Source organism: Nycticebus coucang, chromosome 5, assembly GCF_027406575.1.
Source record: "Nycticebus coucang isolate mNycCou1 chromosome 5, mNycCou1.pri, whole genome shotgun sequence".
NCBI lineage: Eukaryota > Metazoa > Chordata > Mammalia > Primates > Lorisidae > Nycticebus > Nycticebus coucang.
Genome location: NC_069784.1, coordinates 58,814,040 through 58,831,651, shown reverse-complemented (window position 1 = coordinate 58,831,651; position 17,612 = coordinate 58,814,040). Strand labels below are relative to the sequence as shown.

At 43.1% G+C, this 17,612-nt stretch overlaps 2 protein-coding genes across 4 annotated transcripts in view; both read left to right on the top strand.

The window, feature by feature from the left end:
• The window catches only part of NUP210L (nucleoporin 210 like), a 144,213-nt gene that overhangs the window by 122,261 nt on the left and 4,340 nt on the right, over positions 1-17,612 (top strand). Inside the window, exons 34-36 of one of the 2 annotated variants that reach the window (XM_053592511.1) lie at positions 7,275-7,424; positions 10,397-10,647; positions 11,859-12,063. In XM_053592511.1, the coding sequence (XP_053448486.1) occupies positions 7,275-7,424; positions 10,397-10,647; positions 11,859-12,063 (606 nt within the window). The remainder of the gene's footprint in view (positions 1-7,274; positions 7,425-10,396; positions 10,648-11,858; positions 12,064-17,612) is intronic. The other variant, XM_053592512.1, reaches the window with a different exon arrangement.
• Positions 13,716-16,188, top strand: LOC128586558 (retinol dehydrogenase 11-like). Of its 2 annotated transcripts, XM_053592485.1 has the most exons (2): positions 13,716-14,291; positions 14,382-16,188. In XM_053592485.1, exons 1-2 carry the CDS (start codon positions 13,736-13,738, stop codon positions 14,672-14,674), a joined length of 849 nt encoding a protein of 282 aa, XP_053448460.1. In that variant the 5' UTR covers positions 13,716-13,735; the 3' UTR covers positions 14,675-16,188. The 2 variants fall into 2 exon arrangements, with proteins under 2 accessions (XP_053448460.1, XP_053448459.1); XM_053592484.1 differs by having other exon boundaries at positions 13,716-16,188.

The window sequence follows — 17,612 nt, the reverse complement described above, 5'->3', positions numbered from 1 at the left end:
TTGCCCTGGGTAGAGTGCCATGGTGTCACAGCTCATAGAAACCTCAAACTCCTAGGCTTGGCGCTGCCCAGACCTCCATAAGAGCTGTGCCATGAACCCCAACCTGCAACCTGCCCCTGCTGGGCTTCCGCATGCCCTGACCAAAAACTGTGGGAGCTGCGCAACCCCGCGTCCTCCCTCCTGGATCCTCCCTGCCTCCACACTGGCCCGCTCATCTGGCCAGGGATACTGGTAGCCGTGTGCCCTCTGGAGCCCTCCCTGCCTCTGCGCAGAGCCCTTCTCCTGGCCAGAGACGGCTGGAGCCTTGGGCTCTCTGTGCCAAAGTCACTGGGTGCCAGGCACTCCAGAACCGTGCACACCACCACCTGCCCTGTTGCTGGATCCGGGTGTGTCACAAACCAGAGCTGCTTCCATAACCAGAACTCCCTAGCTGGAGCAGCCCCAGAGGAACTACACAGGTTCACTCCCTACAAAGACCCAGCAGCAATAGAGTGATCCCACTGGGGTCTAATCTTGGAGAGACACCTCCCCAACTCTGAGGACGGCCAGAGGCAACAGTGAAAAACAATCATGAGGTGAAATCAACAGAAAAACTCTGGCAATATGAATAATCAGAGTAGATCAACTCCCCCAAGGATCAATGGGGCAGACACAGCACACAAAATCCCATGCACAAACAAATAGCTGAAATGTCAGAAATCGAATTCAGAATCTGGAGAGCAAATAAAATCAAATTAGAATTCCAAACAGTAACCCAAAAGATATCTCAAGAATTCAACAAATTCGAAGACCAAATGACCAAAGATTTTGACACATTGAGACAAGAAGTTGCAGCCCTCAAAGATCTGAGAAACACAGTACAGTCCCTCAGTAACAGAATGGAGCAAGCAGAAGAAAGGATTTCTGACATTGAAGACAAAGCTTTCAAACGCTCCCAAATTCTCAAAGAGGGAGAGAAATGGAGGGCAAAAATGGATCACCCTCTCAGAGAGCTCTGGGATAATTCGAAGAAAACCAATACTCATCTTATAGGGATCCCCAAAAGCAACGAAATGGCTTCACAAGGCACAGAGTCTCTTCACCATGAGATTATGAAGGAGAACTTTCCAGACATGCCAAGAGATTCTGAAATTCAGATAGCAGACAGTTTCAGAACTCCAGCACGACTCAACCCAAATAAGACATCCCCCAGACACATCATAATCAATTTCACTAAAGTTAATGTGAAGGAGAAAATTCTGAAAGCTGCCAGACGAAAGAAAACCATTACCTACAAGGGGAAGAATATTAGAATAACTGCAGATCTCTCTACTGAAACCTTTCAAGCTAGAAGAGGATGGTCATCAACTTTTAATCTCCTAAAACAAAATAACTTTCTTTTTTTTTTTCTTTTGTTTTGTTTTGTTGTTGCAGTTTGGCTGGGGCTGGGTTTGAACTGGCCACCCTCAGCATATGGGGCCGGTGCCCTACTCACTGAGCCACAGGCGCCAACTTTCAACCCAGGATCCTGTGCCCAGCCAAACTGAGTTTCATTTATGATGGAGAAATTAAATACTTCAATGACATTCACATGTTGAAGAAATGTGCCATAACTAAACCAACTCTCCAGGATATTCTCAGACCTATCCTCCATAAAGACCAGCATAATACTCCACCACAAAAGTAAACCCACCCAGAAAATTTTGATCAAATTCCAACTTCCACAGTTGCAAAAGGATTAAAAATGTCCACCAGACTCTCGAAAGGCTTATCAATACTCTCAATTAATGTGAATGGTTTAAACTGTCCTCTAAAGAGGCACAGGTTGGCTGACTGGATACAAAAACTCAAGCCAGATATCTGCTGCATACAAGAATTGCATCTTACATTAAAAGACAAATAGACTCAAGGTGAAGGGATGGTCATCTATATTCCAGGCAAATGGAAAGCAGAAAAAAGCAGGTGTTGCAATCCTGTTCGCAGACGCAATAGGCTTTAAACCAACCAGAATAAGGAAGGATAAGGATGGACACTTCATATTTGTTAAAGATAATATTCAATATGATGAGATCTCAATTATTAATATTTATGCACCCAACCAGAACGCACCTCAATTTATAAGAGAAATTCTAACAGACATGAGCAACTCAATTTCCTCCAGTTCCATAGTAGTTGGAGATTTTAACACCCCTTTAGCAATGTTGGATAGATCCTCCAAAAAGAAGCTAAGCAAAGAAATTTTAGATTTAAACTCAACCATTCAACATCTGGACTCAACAGACATCTACAGAACATTTCATCCCAACAAAACTGAATACACATTCTTCTCATCAGCCCACGGAACATACTCCAAAATCGACCACATCCTAGGCCACAAATCTTACCTCAGCAAATTTTAAAAAATAGAAATTATTCCTTGCATCTTCTCAGACCATCATGGAATAAAAGTTGAACTCTATAACAACAGGAACCTGCATACCCATACAAAAACATGGAAGCTAAACAACCTTATGCTGAAGGATAGATGGGTTATAGATGAGATTAAGATAGAAATCACCAAATTTTTGGATCAAAACGACAATCAAGACGCAAATTACCAGAACCTCTGGGATACTGCAAAGGCAGTTCTAAGAGGAAAATTTATAGCACTGCAAGCCTTCCTCAGGAAAACGGAAAGAGAGGAAGTTAGTAACTTAATGGGACATCTCAAGCAACTGGAGAAGGAAGAGCACTCCAACCCCAAACCCAGCAGAAGAAAAGAAATAACCAAAATCAGAGCAGAACTAAATGAAATTGAAAACAAAAGAATTATACAACAGATCAATAAATCCAAAAGTTGGTTTTTTGAAAACATCAATAAAATAGATAAACCTTGGGGTGGTGCCTGTGGCTCAGTGAGTAGGGCGCCGGCCCCATATGCCGAGGGTGGCGGGTTCAAACCCAGCCCCGGCCAAACTGCAACAACAACAAAAAAAAATAGATAAACCTTTGGCCAACCTAACCTGGAAAAAAAAAGTAAAATCTCTAATTTCATCAATCAGAAATGGTAACGATGAAATAACAACAGACCCCTCAGAAATTCAAAAAATCCTTAACGAGGGTGGCACCTGTGGCTCAAGGAGTAGGGCACGGGTCCCATATGCTGGGTTCAAACCCAGCCCCGGCCAAAAACCACAAAAAAAAAAAAAAAAAATCTTTAACGAATACTACAAGAAACTCTACTCTCAGAAATACGAAAATATGAAAGAAATTGACCAATACCTGGAAGTATGCCACCTACCAAGACTTAGCCAGAATGAAGTGGAAATGTTGAACAGGCCTATATCAAGTCCTTAAATAGCATCAACTATACAAAATCTCCCTAAAAAGAAAAGTCCAGCACCAGATGGATTTATGTCAGAATTCTACCAAACCATTAAAGAAGAACTAGCACCTATACTACTAAACCTCTTCCAAACTATAGAAAAGAAGGAATATTACCCAACACATTCTACAAAGCAAACATCACCTTGATCCCTAAACCAGGGAAAGACCCAACAAGAAAATTATAGACCAATATCACTAATTAATCTTGATGCTAAAATACTCAATGAGATCCTAACAAGCAGAATCCAACAACACATCAAAAAAATTATACACCATGACTAAGTGGATTTATCCCAGGGTCTCAAGGCTGGTTCAATATACGTAAATCTACAAATGTAATTCAGCACATAAACAAACTAAAAAATAAGGACTACATGATTCTTTCAATTGATGCAGAAAGAGCTTTTGATAATATCCAGCATCTCTTCATGATCAGAACACTTAAGAAAATTGGTATGGAAGGAACATTTCTTAAACTAATAGAGTCCATCTACAGCAAACCCACAGCCAATATCGTATTGAATGGAGTTAAATTGAAATCATTTCTACTTAGATCAGGAACCAGGCAAGGTTGCCCATTATCTCCATTGCTCTTTAACATTGTAATGGAAGTTTTAGCCATTGCAATTAGGGAAGAAAAGGTGATCAAGGGTATCCACATAGGGTCAGAAGAGATCAAACTTTCACTTTTTGCAGATGATATGATCGTATATCTGGAAAACACTAGGGATTCTACTACAAAACTTTTAGAAGTGATCAAGGAATACAGCAATGTCTCAGGCTACAAAATCAACACCCATAAGTCTATAGCCTTTATATATACCAACAATAACCAAGCTGAAAAAACAGTTAAGGACTCTATTCCTTTCACAGTAGTGCCAAAGAAGATGAAATATTTGGGAGTATACCTAACAAAGGACGTGAAAGATATCTACAAAGAGAACTATGAAACTTTAAGAAAAGAAATAGCTGAAGATGTTAACAAATGGAAAAACATACCATGCTCATGGCTGGAAAGAATCAACATTGTTAAAATGTCTATACTACCCAAAGCAATACATAATTTTAATGCAATTCCTATTAAAGCTCCATTGTCATATTTTAAAGATCTTGAAAAACTAATACTTTGTTTTATATGGAATCAGAAAAAACCTCGAATAGCCAAAACATTACTCAGCAATAAAAACAAATCAGGAGGAATCACGCTACCAGACCTGAGACTGTACTATAAATCCATAGTGATCAAAACAGCATGATACTGGCACAAAAGCAGAGAAGTAGATGTCTGGAACAGAATAGAGAACCAAGAGATGAATCCAGTTACTTACCGTTATTTGATCTTTGACAAGCCAACTAAAAACATTCAGTGGGGGCAGCGCCTGTGGCTCAGTGAGCAGGGCGCCGGCCCCAAATACCAAGGGTGGTGGGTTCAAACCCAGCCCCGGCCAAACTGCAACAAAAAAATAGCCGGGCGTTGTGGCAGGCGCCTGTAGTCCCAGCTACTCAGGAGGCTGAGGCAGGAGAATCGCCTAAGCCCAGGAGTTGGAGGTTGCTGTGAGCTGTGTGACGCCACAGCACTCTACCGAGGGCAATAAAGTAAAACTCTGTCTCTACAAAAAAAAAAAAAAAAACATTCAGTGGGGAAAAGATTCCCTATTTAACAAAAGGTGCTGGGTAAACTGGCTGGCAACTTGTAGAAGATTGAAACTGGACCCACACCTTTCACCATTAACTAAGATAGACTCTCACTGGATAGAAGATTTAAACTTAAGACATGAAACTATAAAAATACTTGAAGAAAGTCCAGGGAAAACTCTTGAAGGAATTGGCCTGGGTGAATATTTTATGAGGAGGACTCCCCAGGCAATTGAAGCAGTATCAAAAATACACTACAGGGACCTGATCAAACTAAAAGCTTCTGCACAGCCAAGAACATAGTAAGTAAAGCAAGCAGACAGCCCTCAGAAAGGGAGAAAATATTTGCAGGTTATACCTCCGATAAAGGTCTGATAACCAGAACCCACAGAGAACTCAAACGTATTAGCAAGAAAAGAACACGTAACCCCATCTCAGGGTGGGCAAGTGACTTGAAGAGAAACTTCTCTAAAGACAGATGCACGAGCTACAAACACATGAAAAAAAGCTCATCATCCTTATTCATCAGAGAAATGCAAATCAAACTACTTTGAGATATCACCTAACCCCAGTAAGAGTAGCCCACATAACAAAATCCTATACCAGAGATGTTGGCGTGGATGTGGAGAAAAGGGCATACTTCTACACTGCTGGTGGGATTGCACACTAATACGTTCCTTCTGGAAGGATGTTTGGAGAATACTTAGAGACCTAAAAATAGACTTGCCATTCGATCCTATAATTCCTTTACTAGGTTTATACCCAGAAGACCAAAAATCACAATATAACGAAGACATCTGTACCAGAATGTTTATTGCAGCCCAATGCATAATTGCTAAGTCATGGAGGAAGCCCAAGAGCCCATCGACCCAAAAATGGACTAGCAAATTGTGGTACATGTATACCATGGAATATTATGCAGCCTTAAAGAAAGATGGAAACTTTACCTCTTTCATGTTTACATGGGTTCAATCCCCGCCCCAGCCAGACTGAGGAAAAAAAAATAGAAATACAATTTAAGTATGCACAGATATGAATATTGATCTTTAAAAGTTTTAAGGTTATTGTACAAAGAAAAAGTACCAAATGTTTCTTTATAAATCAGACAACCCATATTGTCCAATTTTAAAAATGGATTACAATTTTATTTCACAATATTTCTCAAACCATATCTTGTTTTATTGATAAACCTCATTCATCAGTAGTCCCTTTGATACTGCTTATAGTTTCCAAAAGATGTGAATGGTCACTAGACTGCAGGCAATTGAGAAAGAGCTTCAATAAACTGAAACCACTAAGAAATTATACAGGGGCAAATCCTTCAAACTTTAAATGGGTAAGAAGCCAAAGAAATTATACTGGGGCAAATCTTGTTAACAGAATACCAGTCCCTATTCAATCAAGAATGGAACTTATTGTAGCGGATCCAACAATAGCATCAGTTCACTTCTTGTTGGCAATGTAGCTCCTCTTAAGGCACCACTTGTGATCAAGTTCTAGGGTTTTTTGGCTTGAATCATACTGTACTTATAACAAGGTGCTTCCGGGCGGCGCCTGTGGCTCAGTCGGTAAGGCGCCGGCCCCATATACCGAGGGTAGTGGGTTCAAACCCGGCCCCGGCTGAACTGCAAACCAAAAAATAGCTGGGTGTTGTGGCGGGTGCCTGTAGTCCCAGCTGCTCAGGAGGCTGAGGCAAGAGAATTGCTTCAGCCCAGGAGTTGGAGGTTGCTGTGAGCTGTGTGATGCCATGGCACTCTACCGAGGGCGATAAAGTGAGACTCTGTCTCTACAAAAAAATAAAATAAAATAACAAGGTGCTTCCTTGGCTGTGCATGGTGGTTCATGCCTATAGCCCCAGCTGCTCAGGAGGCTGAGGCAGGAGGATCGCTTAAGTTTGAGGCTGCAGGGAGTTATGATCGGGCCACTGCACTCTAGCCTGAGTGACAGTGAAACCTGCTCTTTTCTCCTGCCCCCAAATAAACATTCTGAGTCTGAAAATCTACCTCCTAACTGTAGTGCTTTGTTTTAAATAGCTGGTCCAGTTTCTCTATAATTTTATTCCCCCTAATGAATTTCAAAATTCTTTGAAAAAGGGTATCATGATGGAAGCCCCATGGTAGTCATTCACAAACTATATTCCTCTTTCACTTTGATTGCAGCAGAGCCAGGGCAGACAAGCTAGAACTGACCCTCTTTCTTGCTTATGTTGTTTTATGATACCAAACCGCCTCCATATGCTTTCCTTTTACAATTCTTATTAGTGACAAATTTCCTTCCTCTTCTCTACTTATTAGGATTCTGTACCTCAAACCAGGCCTCAGCCATTAAAAAAGAACTTCTTCCAGAGACCCTCATGCTGTGCCATGTACAATTCAGTAACACTTTACTAGACATTCCAGCAAGTAAAATCTTTCATGTCCATTCTGATTTCAGCATGGAGAAAGGTAGGTTCTACCAGCTTCATCCAGTTTTCTCTGTATTTTCCTATATTTGTGCCATTCTTACAGGATTGCATTTATACCTTTCATTTTCATCTTGTGTGTAACTGTGGAATTATTCTCAATCAACATTTTTGTTTAATCCATTCAATAAATTTTCAACACATCTCCTAGAACACCCTGTGCTTTCCTATTTTAACTATTTTCTTCTTAGTCCCCATTCTCTCTGTGAAGGTCTCTATAGTGTCCTTCACTTTTTTTTTTTTTTTTTTTGACAGAGTCTCACTTTGTTGCCATCAGTAGAGTGTGGCATCACAGCTCACAGCAACCTCCAACTCTTGGGCTTAAGCGATTCTCTTGCCTCAGCCTCCCAAGTAGCTGGGACTACAGGCGCCCACCACAACACCCAGCTTTTGTTGTTGTTGTAGTTGTCATTGCTTTTTTAGTTGGCCGGGGCCAAGTTTGAACCTACCACTCTCAGTATATGGGGCCAGCGGCCCACCCACTGCCCCACGCCATTTTTTAGAGATGAGATTTCACTCTTAGCTCAGGATGGTCTGGAACCAGTAAATTTAGGCAATCCACCCACCTCACCCTCCCAGAGTGTTGGGATTATATCGTGAGCCAGCACGCCTGCTCTTTCACCTTTTATTCCCAGCATAAGGTTTAAATGTTTGCTGTTGAACTGAAAGATATCCAGTCTCCAAAATAGCATTAAGAGAAGTAGAAGGCCGGACACAGAGGCTCACACCTGTAATCCCAGCACTGTGGGAGGCTGAGGCAGGTGGATTGCCTGAGCTCAGGAGTTCAAGACCAGACTGAGCAAGAGCGAGATCGTCTCTAAAAATAACCAGGCATTGTGGCAAGCACCTGTGGTCCCAGCTACTTGGGAGGCTGAGGCGAGAGAATCACTTGAGCCCAAGAGTTTGAGGTTGCTATGAGTTATGACACCATCATACTCTACTGAGGGTGACAAAGAGAGACTCTGTCTCAAAAAATAAAAAAATAAAGAGAAAGTAGGCCTGGTGCGGTGGCTCACACATGTAACCCAAACAATCTGAGGGGCACATGGATTGCGTGAGCTCAGGAGTTTCTGAGAAAAAGTGAGACCCATTTCTATTAAAAATGTTAAAATTAACCAAGCATGATCATGGGCGCCTATAGTACCAGCTACTTGGAATCACTTGAGCCCAAGAGTTTGAGGTTGCTGTGAACTATGATACTACAGCACTCTACCCAGGGTGACAGAGTGAGAGTATCTCAAAAACAATAAACAAAAACAAACAAAAAAACCCTGTGAAAGAGATTCATTTTTGTTCTGACAACATGGGGACAGACAGAGATTAGAAATGCCCACCTTGGCTCAGCGCCTGTGGCTCAAGTGGCCAGGGTGCCAGCCACATACACTTGAGCTGGTGGGTTCGAATCCAGCCTGGGCCCACCAAAATAACAATGACGGCTGCAACCAAAAAATAGCCAGGCATTGTGGCCGGTGCCTGTAGTCCCAGCTACTTGGGAGGCAGAGGCAGGAGAATCACTTGAGCCCAGGAGTTGGAGGTTGCTGTGAGCTGTGATGCCATAGCACTCTACCCAGGGTGACAGCTTGAGGCTCTGTCTCAAAAAACAAACAAACAAATGCCCACCTTATTTCAAAGGCTGGGAAAAATGGGCCCACAATGAGGAAGGAACCCTCTCAAAACTAGACTGTCTCAAAAGTGTTTGAGGTTGCTGTGCACTAGGACACCGTGACACTACCCAGGGCAACAGAAAGATGGCCTCCAAAAGAAAAAAAAAATGATACAGATCTAGTGGCAGAATATAGGATGGATAAGATGAATAGGAGACAAGGAGACTAATGAAGGGCTTGCTATAATAATCCAGGCATAAATTGATGAGGGTCTAGACTAGAGTAACAGAAAAATACTAATAGAAGGGACAAAGGTCAGAAGACAAGAATGAGGACAGTGCCTGTGGCTCAGTGAGTAGGGCACAGGCCCCGTATACCAAGGGTGGCAGGTTCAAATCTGACCCCAGCCAAACTGCAACAAAAAATAGCCTGGCGTTGTGGCAGGCACCTGTGGTTCCAGCTACTCTGGAGGCTAAAGCAAGAGAATCACCTAAGCCCAAGAGCTGGAGGTTGCTGTGAGCTGTGACACAATGGCGCTCTACAAGGGCGACAAAAGACTCCATCTCTCTCTCTTTTTTTTTTTTTGTAGAGACAGAGTCTCACTGTACCACCCTCAGGTAGAGTGCCGTGGCATCACACGGCTCACAGCAACCTCTAACTCTTGGGCTTACCTGATTCTCTTGCCTCAGCCTCCCGAGCAGCTGGGACTACAGGCGCCCACCACAACGCCCAGCTATTTTTTTGTTGCAGTTTGGCCGGGGCTGGGTTTGAACCCACCACCCTCAGCATATGGGGCCGGCACCCTACTCACTGAGCCACAGGCGCCGCCCAAGACTCCATCTCTTAAAATAAAAAAAGAGCAGCTGGATATAGGTTTGAAGAATGTCAAAGACAACTCAGTTTTGAAGGTGGGTAACTAGCCAAACAATACCATTAACAGAAATAATGACATCAAGAGGTGATTTGATAGAAAAGTGCTTACCCATGCTTAAAGCTTTTCTTTTACAAATCCTTTCCTGATTTCATCAACATTGACTACTGTCTCCAGTCCTTAATTTCCTGCTGTGCTGTATTAAGACTCCCTGCCATGCTGAGTAAGGATGGTGTTTTTTTTTTTTTTTGTTTTTGTTTTAAGGATGGTATTCTTAAGCAACAAGTTCAAACAAGTGCAGTTATGGATTTCCTGGGACTGGCCTTTTTTTTTTCTTTTGGTATCCTCTCCATAGAGGCCAATACTCAGAGTTCACATTTTCTTTTGCTGTATTTGCATGTGTTTTTCCTTCCTATCCTGATTCATTTGGCTCAGTAGAACCTCTGAACCTTCCTGCTCAGTTTCCCCCTTTTTTTTCAGGGATTTATGTCTGCCTAATCAAGGTTCGACTACAATCAGAGGAGCTTCTCCAGGCCCTGAGCATGGCTGACACCTCAGTATATGGGTGGGCCACTCTGGTCAGTGAACGCAGCAAGAATGGAATGCAAAGAATCCTCATTCCTTTCATTCCTGGCTTTTATATTAACCAATCAGAACTGGTTCTTAGCCACAAGGATGACATCGGTGAGATAAGAATACTGGGAGTGGATAGAGTTCTTGAGAAGCTAAAGGTATGTTAAACACTGAACCAAAAATGAAGAGATCGGGAATTTGATAAAAGGGATTTTTTTTTTTTTTTTTTCAGTTTTTGGCCGGGGCCGGGCTTGAACCCACCACCTCCAGCATATGGGGTCAGCACTCAACCCTTTGAGCCACAGGCGCTGCCCTAAAATGGATTTTTCATTCTTCCAAGGGTTAAGAAAGTTACTCAGTGACTTGATAAATCACCATAGAAAATTCTTCAATTGAATGTATTAAACCTGTCTCCTTCACAGTGCCAGGCAGACACCCAGAGTCTGAATCCAGGTCATGAGCTTTATCAGTACAGAAGACAACTCCAGTGCTACTTTTAAATAATCTTCAGAGTCTGGTTTAAAAGTTTTTTTTGAGAAGGGCGGCACCTGTGGCTCAAGGAGTAGGGCGCCGGTCCCATATGCCGGAGGTGGCGGGTTCAAACCCAGCCCCGGCCAAAAAAAAAAAAAAAAAGTTTTTTTGAGGCCGGGCACAGTGGCTCATCCCAGTAATCCCAGCACTCTGGGAGGCCAAGGCAGATGGATTGCCTGAGCTCAGTTTGGAGACCAACCTGAGCAAGAGACCCCATCTCTAAAAATAGCCAGGCGTTGGCTCGGCGCCAGCCACATAGACCTGAGCTGGAGGGTTAGACTCCAGCCTGGGCCCGCCAAACAAGAATGACAGCTGCAACCAAAAAAATAGCCAGGCACTGTGGTGGGCACCTATAGTCCCAGCCACTTGGGAAACAGAGGCAAGAGAGTCGCTTGAGCCCAGGAGTTGGAGGTTGCTGTGAGCTGTGATGCCACAGCACTCTACCCACGGCGATAGCTTGAGGCCGTCTCAAAAAAAAAAAAAAAAGAAAGAAAGAAAGAAAAGCCAGGTGTTGTGGCTGGCACCTATAGTCCCAGCTACTGGGGAGGCTGAGGCAGGAAATCACTTGAGCCCAAGAGTTTGAGATTGCTATGCGCTATGCTGCCAATGTACTCTAGAGAGTGACAAAGTGAGACTGTGTCAAAAAAAAGAAAAAAGAAAAAAAAAAGTGTTTGAAGCCTATTCTTTACTCACAGCTCATTTTCTTCTCTTATCCTTCAACGTATCTAAGGGGGTGAAAACTAAATCTTGACAATTCTTAATGTTTGAGATTGGAACATATTGATACAAAACTGATTTTTCCTCTTTTAGACAAGTGCTGTTTTATCTTTTCTTCAAGGTCTTCTCTAGCTCTCCACTTCTAGTAGTCTCTAGCCGTAGGCACTCTCCCCTTACTCCTGGCCTGGCCGTCTACTCTGTAAGAGGGGTCAACTTCACTTCCTTCCAGCAGTCAGCATCACCTGTTTTCATCAACATTTCCTGTATGCTTACCAGTCAAACTGAGACAGTGACAGTGAGAGTTACGAAGGATAAGTCAAGTGCAGGTGAGCATTGGAGGAACCTATTTTTAATCTAGAGGAAGTAAGAAAACAGAACGTATGGTTACACCTATGGTCAACTGTGGTCTAAAACTTTTAAATAGAACTTTGGAACAAGTTCCTAAGTTTTAAAATGACCCAGTGCAGCTGGGTGTGGTGGCTTATACCTGTAATCCTAGCACTCTGGGAGGCTGAAGCAGGTGGATTGTTTGAGCTCAGAGCTCAGAAACCAGCCTGAGCAAGAGCCAGACCCTGTCTGTAAGTAGCTGGGACTACAGGCGCCCGCCACAATGCCCAGCTGTTTTTTTTTTTTTTTTTTGGAGACAGGGATCTTGCTCTAGCTCATGCTGGTGTCCAACTAGTGATCTCAAGGTGACCTGCCCACCACCCCAACATGGGATTGTAGATGTGAGCCACAGTGCCCACCCTAGCATATCTTTTTAAGGGGAAAGCCTTTTTTTTTTTGAGACAGAGCCTCAAGCTGTCGCCCTGGGTAAAGTGCTGTTACATCACAGCTCCCAGCAACTTCCAACTCCTGGGCTCAAGCATTCTCCTACCTCCACCTCCCAAGTAGCTGGGACTACAGGTGCCCACCACAATGCCCGGCTATTTTTTGGTTGCAGCCATCATTGTTGTTTTGCAGGCCCGGGCTGGATTTTTTTTTTTTTTTCAGTTTTGGCCTGGGCTAGGTTTGAACCTGCCACCTCCGGCATATGGGACCAGAGCCCTACTCCTTTGAGCCACAGGAGCTGCCCCCCAGGGCTGGATTCAAACCCACCAGCTCTGGTGTATGTGGCTGGAGCCTTAGCCACTTGAGCTACAGAGACCAAGCCACTTTTTAACATTTTGATAATTTTATAATGTAATCATATCACAAGTTTAACTTTTTTTTTTGGCCAGGGCTGGGTTTGAACCCACCACCTCCGGCATATGGGATCGGTGCCCTACTCCTTGAGCCACAGGCGCCACCCACAAGTTAAACTTTTTATATTTTAGTTAACTATACTTTAATAGAATGGGTTTCTTTTATTCCTATGTTATGCATTTAAAAACATTCTGAGGGCCGGGCATGGTGGCTCACGCCTGTAGTCCCAGCGCTATAGGAGGCCAAGGCAGGTGGATTGCCTGAGTTCAGAGGTTTGAGACCTGTATGAACAGCAGTGAGCCAGAATAAGACCCCTTCTCTACTAACATCAAAAATAGCCAGACGTGGGCGGCGCCTGTGGCTCAGTGAGCAGGGCGCCAGCCCCATATACTGAGGGTGGCGGGTTCAAACCTGACCCCAGACAAACTGGAACAACAACAAAAAAAATAGCCGGGCGTTGTGGCAGGCGCCTGTAGTCCCAGCTACTCAGGAGGCTGAGGCAGGAGAATCGCCTAAGCCCAGAAGTTGGAGGTTGCTGTGAGCTGTGTGACGCCATGGCACTCTACCGAGGGCGATAAAGTGAAACTCTGTCTCTGCAAAAAATAAAAAAAAAAAAATAGCCAGACGTTGTGGTGGGCGTCTGTAATCCCTGCTACTGGGGAGGCAAGGGGACAGAGCATCGCCAGAGAAAGAACATCTAAAAAAAGAAGAAAGAAAATGAACAACAAAAAAAAAGTACTTCAAACGAATAATGAACAAGCAAGCTGAAATTAAAAAATAAAAATATGCTCTGCTGCTGCTGAGCCCGCCGAGATGGTTGTCCTCCTCCTCCTCCCCTTCCTGCTGTACGTGGCTGCGCCCCAAATCAGGAAAATGCTGTCCAGTTGGGTATGCACATCAACTGTCCAGCTTCCTGGGAAGGTAGCCGTGGTCACTGGAGCTAACACAGGCATCGGGAAGGAGACAGCCAAAGAGCTGGCTCAAAGAGGAGCTTGTGTATATTTGGCATGCCGAAATTTGCAAAAGGGGGAGTTGGTGGCCAGAGAGATCCAGACCATGACAGGGAATCAGCAGGTGTTGGTGCGGAAACTGGACCTGTCTGATACTAAATCTATTCGAACCTTTGCTAAGGATTTCTTAGCAGAGGAAAAGCACCTCCACATTTTGATCAACAATGGAGGAGGGATGATGTGTCCTTACTCTAAGACAGCAGATGGTTTTGAAATGCACATGGGAGTCAATCACCTGGGTCACTTCCTCCTGACCCATCTGCTGCTAGGGAAACTAAAGGAATCAGCCCCATCAAGAATAGTAAATGTATCTTCCTTAGCACATCACCTGGGAAGGATCCACTTTCATAACCTGCAGGGTGAGAAATTCTACAACTCTGGTCTGGCCTACTGTCATAGCAAGCTAGCCAACATTCTCTTCACCAAGGAACTGGCCCGAAGGCTAAAAGGCTCCGGCGTTACGACTTACTCTGTACACCCTGGCACAGTCAAATCTGAACTGACTCGGCACTCATCTTTCATGAAATGGGTGTGGCAGCTTTTCTCCTTCTTCATCAAGACTCCTCACCAGGGAGCCCAGACCAGTCTGCACTGTGCCTTAACAGAAGGTCTTGAGACTCTAAGTGGGAATCATTTCAGTGACTGCCATGTGGCATGGGTCTCCGCGCAGGCTCGTAATGAGACGATAGCAAGGCGGCTGTGGGATGTCAGTTGTGATCTCCTTGGCCTTCCAGTAGATTGACAGGCAGTGGCAGTAGAACTCAGAAGAAGACTAAAGCAGACTACACGGTATTTCCTAACAAAAGATTCTCCTCCATGTTGGCCAAAACCTTAAACAAAAGAAAAGAAGACCTTCCAGTCTTGCCTGTGTGGTTGCATTTGAAACTCAGTTACGCTGCTAGTTTCATCTGATTCCCTTTAGTTTGTCCAGATTTCCTTTGCTCTTGTTGCTTCCAGAGTTACCAGAGATGTCATCAAAGGATAAGAAGACCCTCATCTGACCTACGTAACCCTATTTTCCTTCGAAACCTATTACTTCCTAGGGGAATATAAGCTATGGCAGGGTTTATTTGTGGGAATTTGGAATAGTTTCTACCCTGTTTGTTCACAATATAGTTCTTGCCAACCAACAAATCTTCACTTCAAGAGAGCAACACTACAACCTCAGCCAAACTCTGTGAATCACAGTGGCTTGGCCTAAGGGCAGTGCTTATTCCCTACCTCTTTAACCTTCGTGCACCAACATCTGGCTTCTTTCAGGAAATTCTTAATTGAAATCGATTATAGCAAGGCCTTATTTCTGACAGCCTAAAGCTTAATATCTCTTACAAACAGTTTCCCAGTCTAGACCAAAGAAGAGCTTCCTTTTCTAAGAAGGTGGTGAGGCTTAGGGGATGGCAGAAATAAAAATGAAGTTCAAACTGTAATTTTCCTGCTGTTTCTCAGGCTAGCAAACAGGTAATGTAAGGAGCACTACCAGAAGAAGGACCACTTAACCCCAGTTACTGACCCCAGACCCATGGAGACCTCATGGGCTTTTTTTGTTTTTTTGAGATAGTCTTACTTGGTCAACTCTTGGGAGTGCCGTGATGTTATAGCTCACAGCAACCTCAAACTCTTAGGGTCCAGCTCTTCTCTTGCCTCAGCCTCCCAAGTTGGTGGGACTACAAGCACCTGCCACAACACCCAGCTATTTTTTAGAGAAGGGGTCTCACTGTTGCTTAGGCTGGTCTTGAACTTGTGAGCTCAGCAATCCACCTGCCTCAGCCTCCCAGTGTGCTGGGATTGCAGGTGTGAGCCACTGTACCCAGCCACGGCCTCTTGTTTTTGTGCCTTAGTTTCCCTTAGAAAAATCAAAAGAGGAAAGGAAAGGCTTTGGGGTTATTGTTATTGTGTATATCTTTGTGTGTCTTCTTGTATGTTTATACACTTGGGAGTACTTTCACAAAATTTAAAACAACCACAAAGTAACAGTGGCTAGACCCTAAGGCAGGCAATCAGAGACGGAGTAAACCAGTGTCCTCCAGTCTTTGATACAAATGAGTACAGCTGCAAAGGGAAGCAGATTCTGTCTGGGTGGGTAGTACCTGCTATGAAGCACATGAATAGCCAGGAAGAAGTAAAAAAAGAATCCTTGGAGATAACGTGTGAAATAAAGGAACTAGTTAAGGATTTAAAAACCAGTAATAAATACCTCTAGAAGAATTGAGGGTGAGCACCCAAGACTGATGAGGTACTGTCTTAAACACCAATCAATGTGGCAAAAAAAAAAAAAAATCCAAAACACAAAAACCCCAAAATTATTTTAAGGACTGATATTAATAATTACAGTCAATTTCATAATCTTACGTTTCCTTACATTATCTTGACAAGATTAAAATATCTATTTGCCAAAATTCTATATTTTATTTGGAGAACTTTTATCAAAAGTAATGCTGCCAAAGGAAGTCTGAGGAGTTGGTAATGTTACCATCCCTTGTTTGGAATATGCTATTCTAATAAGGTTTGGGATTTCACTGAGCCGACAATTAAATTTTAACTTTGGTATGTAAAAGAAGTATAGGACCCCCCAGTCTTCTCATATTTGTAAATCTTGTTGAACTTGTTTTGACCATTAAATTTAGAAATGGTCATTTTATGTAAAAATTGGAAATCTTTTGATAATACTGCAGTAGAATAAATGAATTATTAATATTTTACTTATATTGAACTATCAATGACAAAAATTTTTGGATAAAAAATAAATAAATAAAAAATAAAAATATATATATAAAAAATAAAAAAATGAAAACATTCTGAGATGGTTAGGCGCCTGTGGCTTAAGTGGCTAAAGCGCCAGCCACATACACCTGAGCTGGCGGGTTCGAATCCAGCCCGAGCCCACCAAACAACAATGGTGGCTGCAACAAAAAATAGCCAGGCGTTGTGGTGGGTGCCTGTAGTCCCAGCTACTTGGGAGGCAGAGACAGGAGAATCGCTTGAGCCCAGGAGTTGGAAGTTGCTGTGAGCTGTGATGCCACAGCACTCTACCCAGGGCGACAGGCTCTGTCTCAAAAATAAATACACATTTGATCCTGCAATCCCATTACTGGGCATCTACCCAGAAGGAAAAAAATCCTTTTATCATAAGGACACTTGTACTAGACTATTGCAGCTCAATTTACAATCGCCAAAATGTGGAAACAGCCTAAATGCCCACCAACCCAGGAATGGATTAACAAACTGTGGTATATGTATACCATGGAATACTATTCAGCCATTAAAAAAAATGGAGACTTTACATCCTTTGTATTAACCTGGATGGAAGTGGAAGACATTATTCTTAGTAAAGCATCACAAGAATGGAGAAGCATGAATCCTATGTACTCAATTTTGATATGAGGACAATTAATGACAATTAAGGTTATGGGGGGGAAGCAGAAAGAGGGACGGAGGGAGGGGGGTGGGGCCTTGGTGTGTGTCACACTTTATGGGGGCAAGACATGATTGCAAGAGGGACTTTACCTAACAATTGCAATCAGTATAACCTGGCTTATTGTACCCTCAATGAATCCCCAACAATAAAAAAAAAAAAAAAAAAAAAGTCCATCCCAATCTGGAAAAATAAATAAATAAATAAATAAAACCATTCTGAAATAAGATCCATAGGCATGGCTCGGCAGCTAAGGCGCGAGCCACAT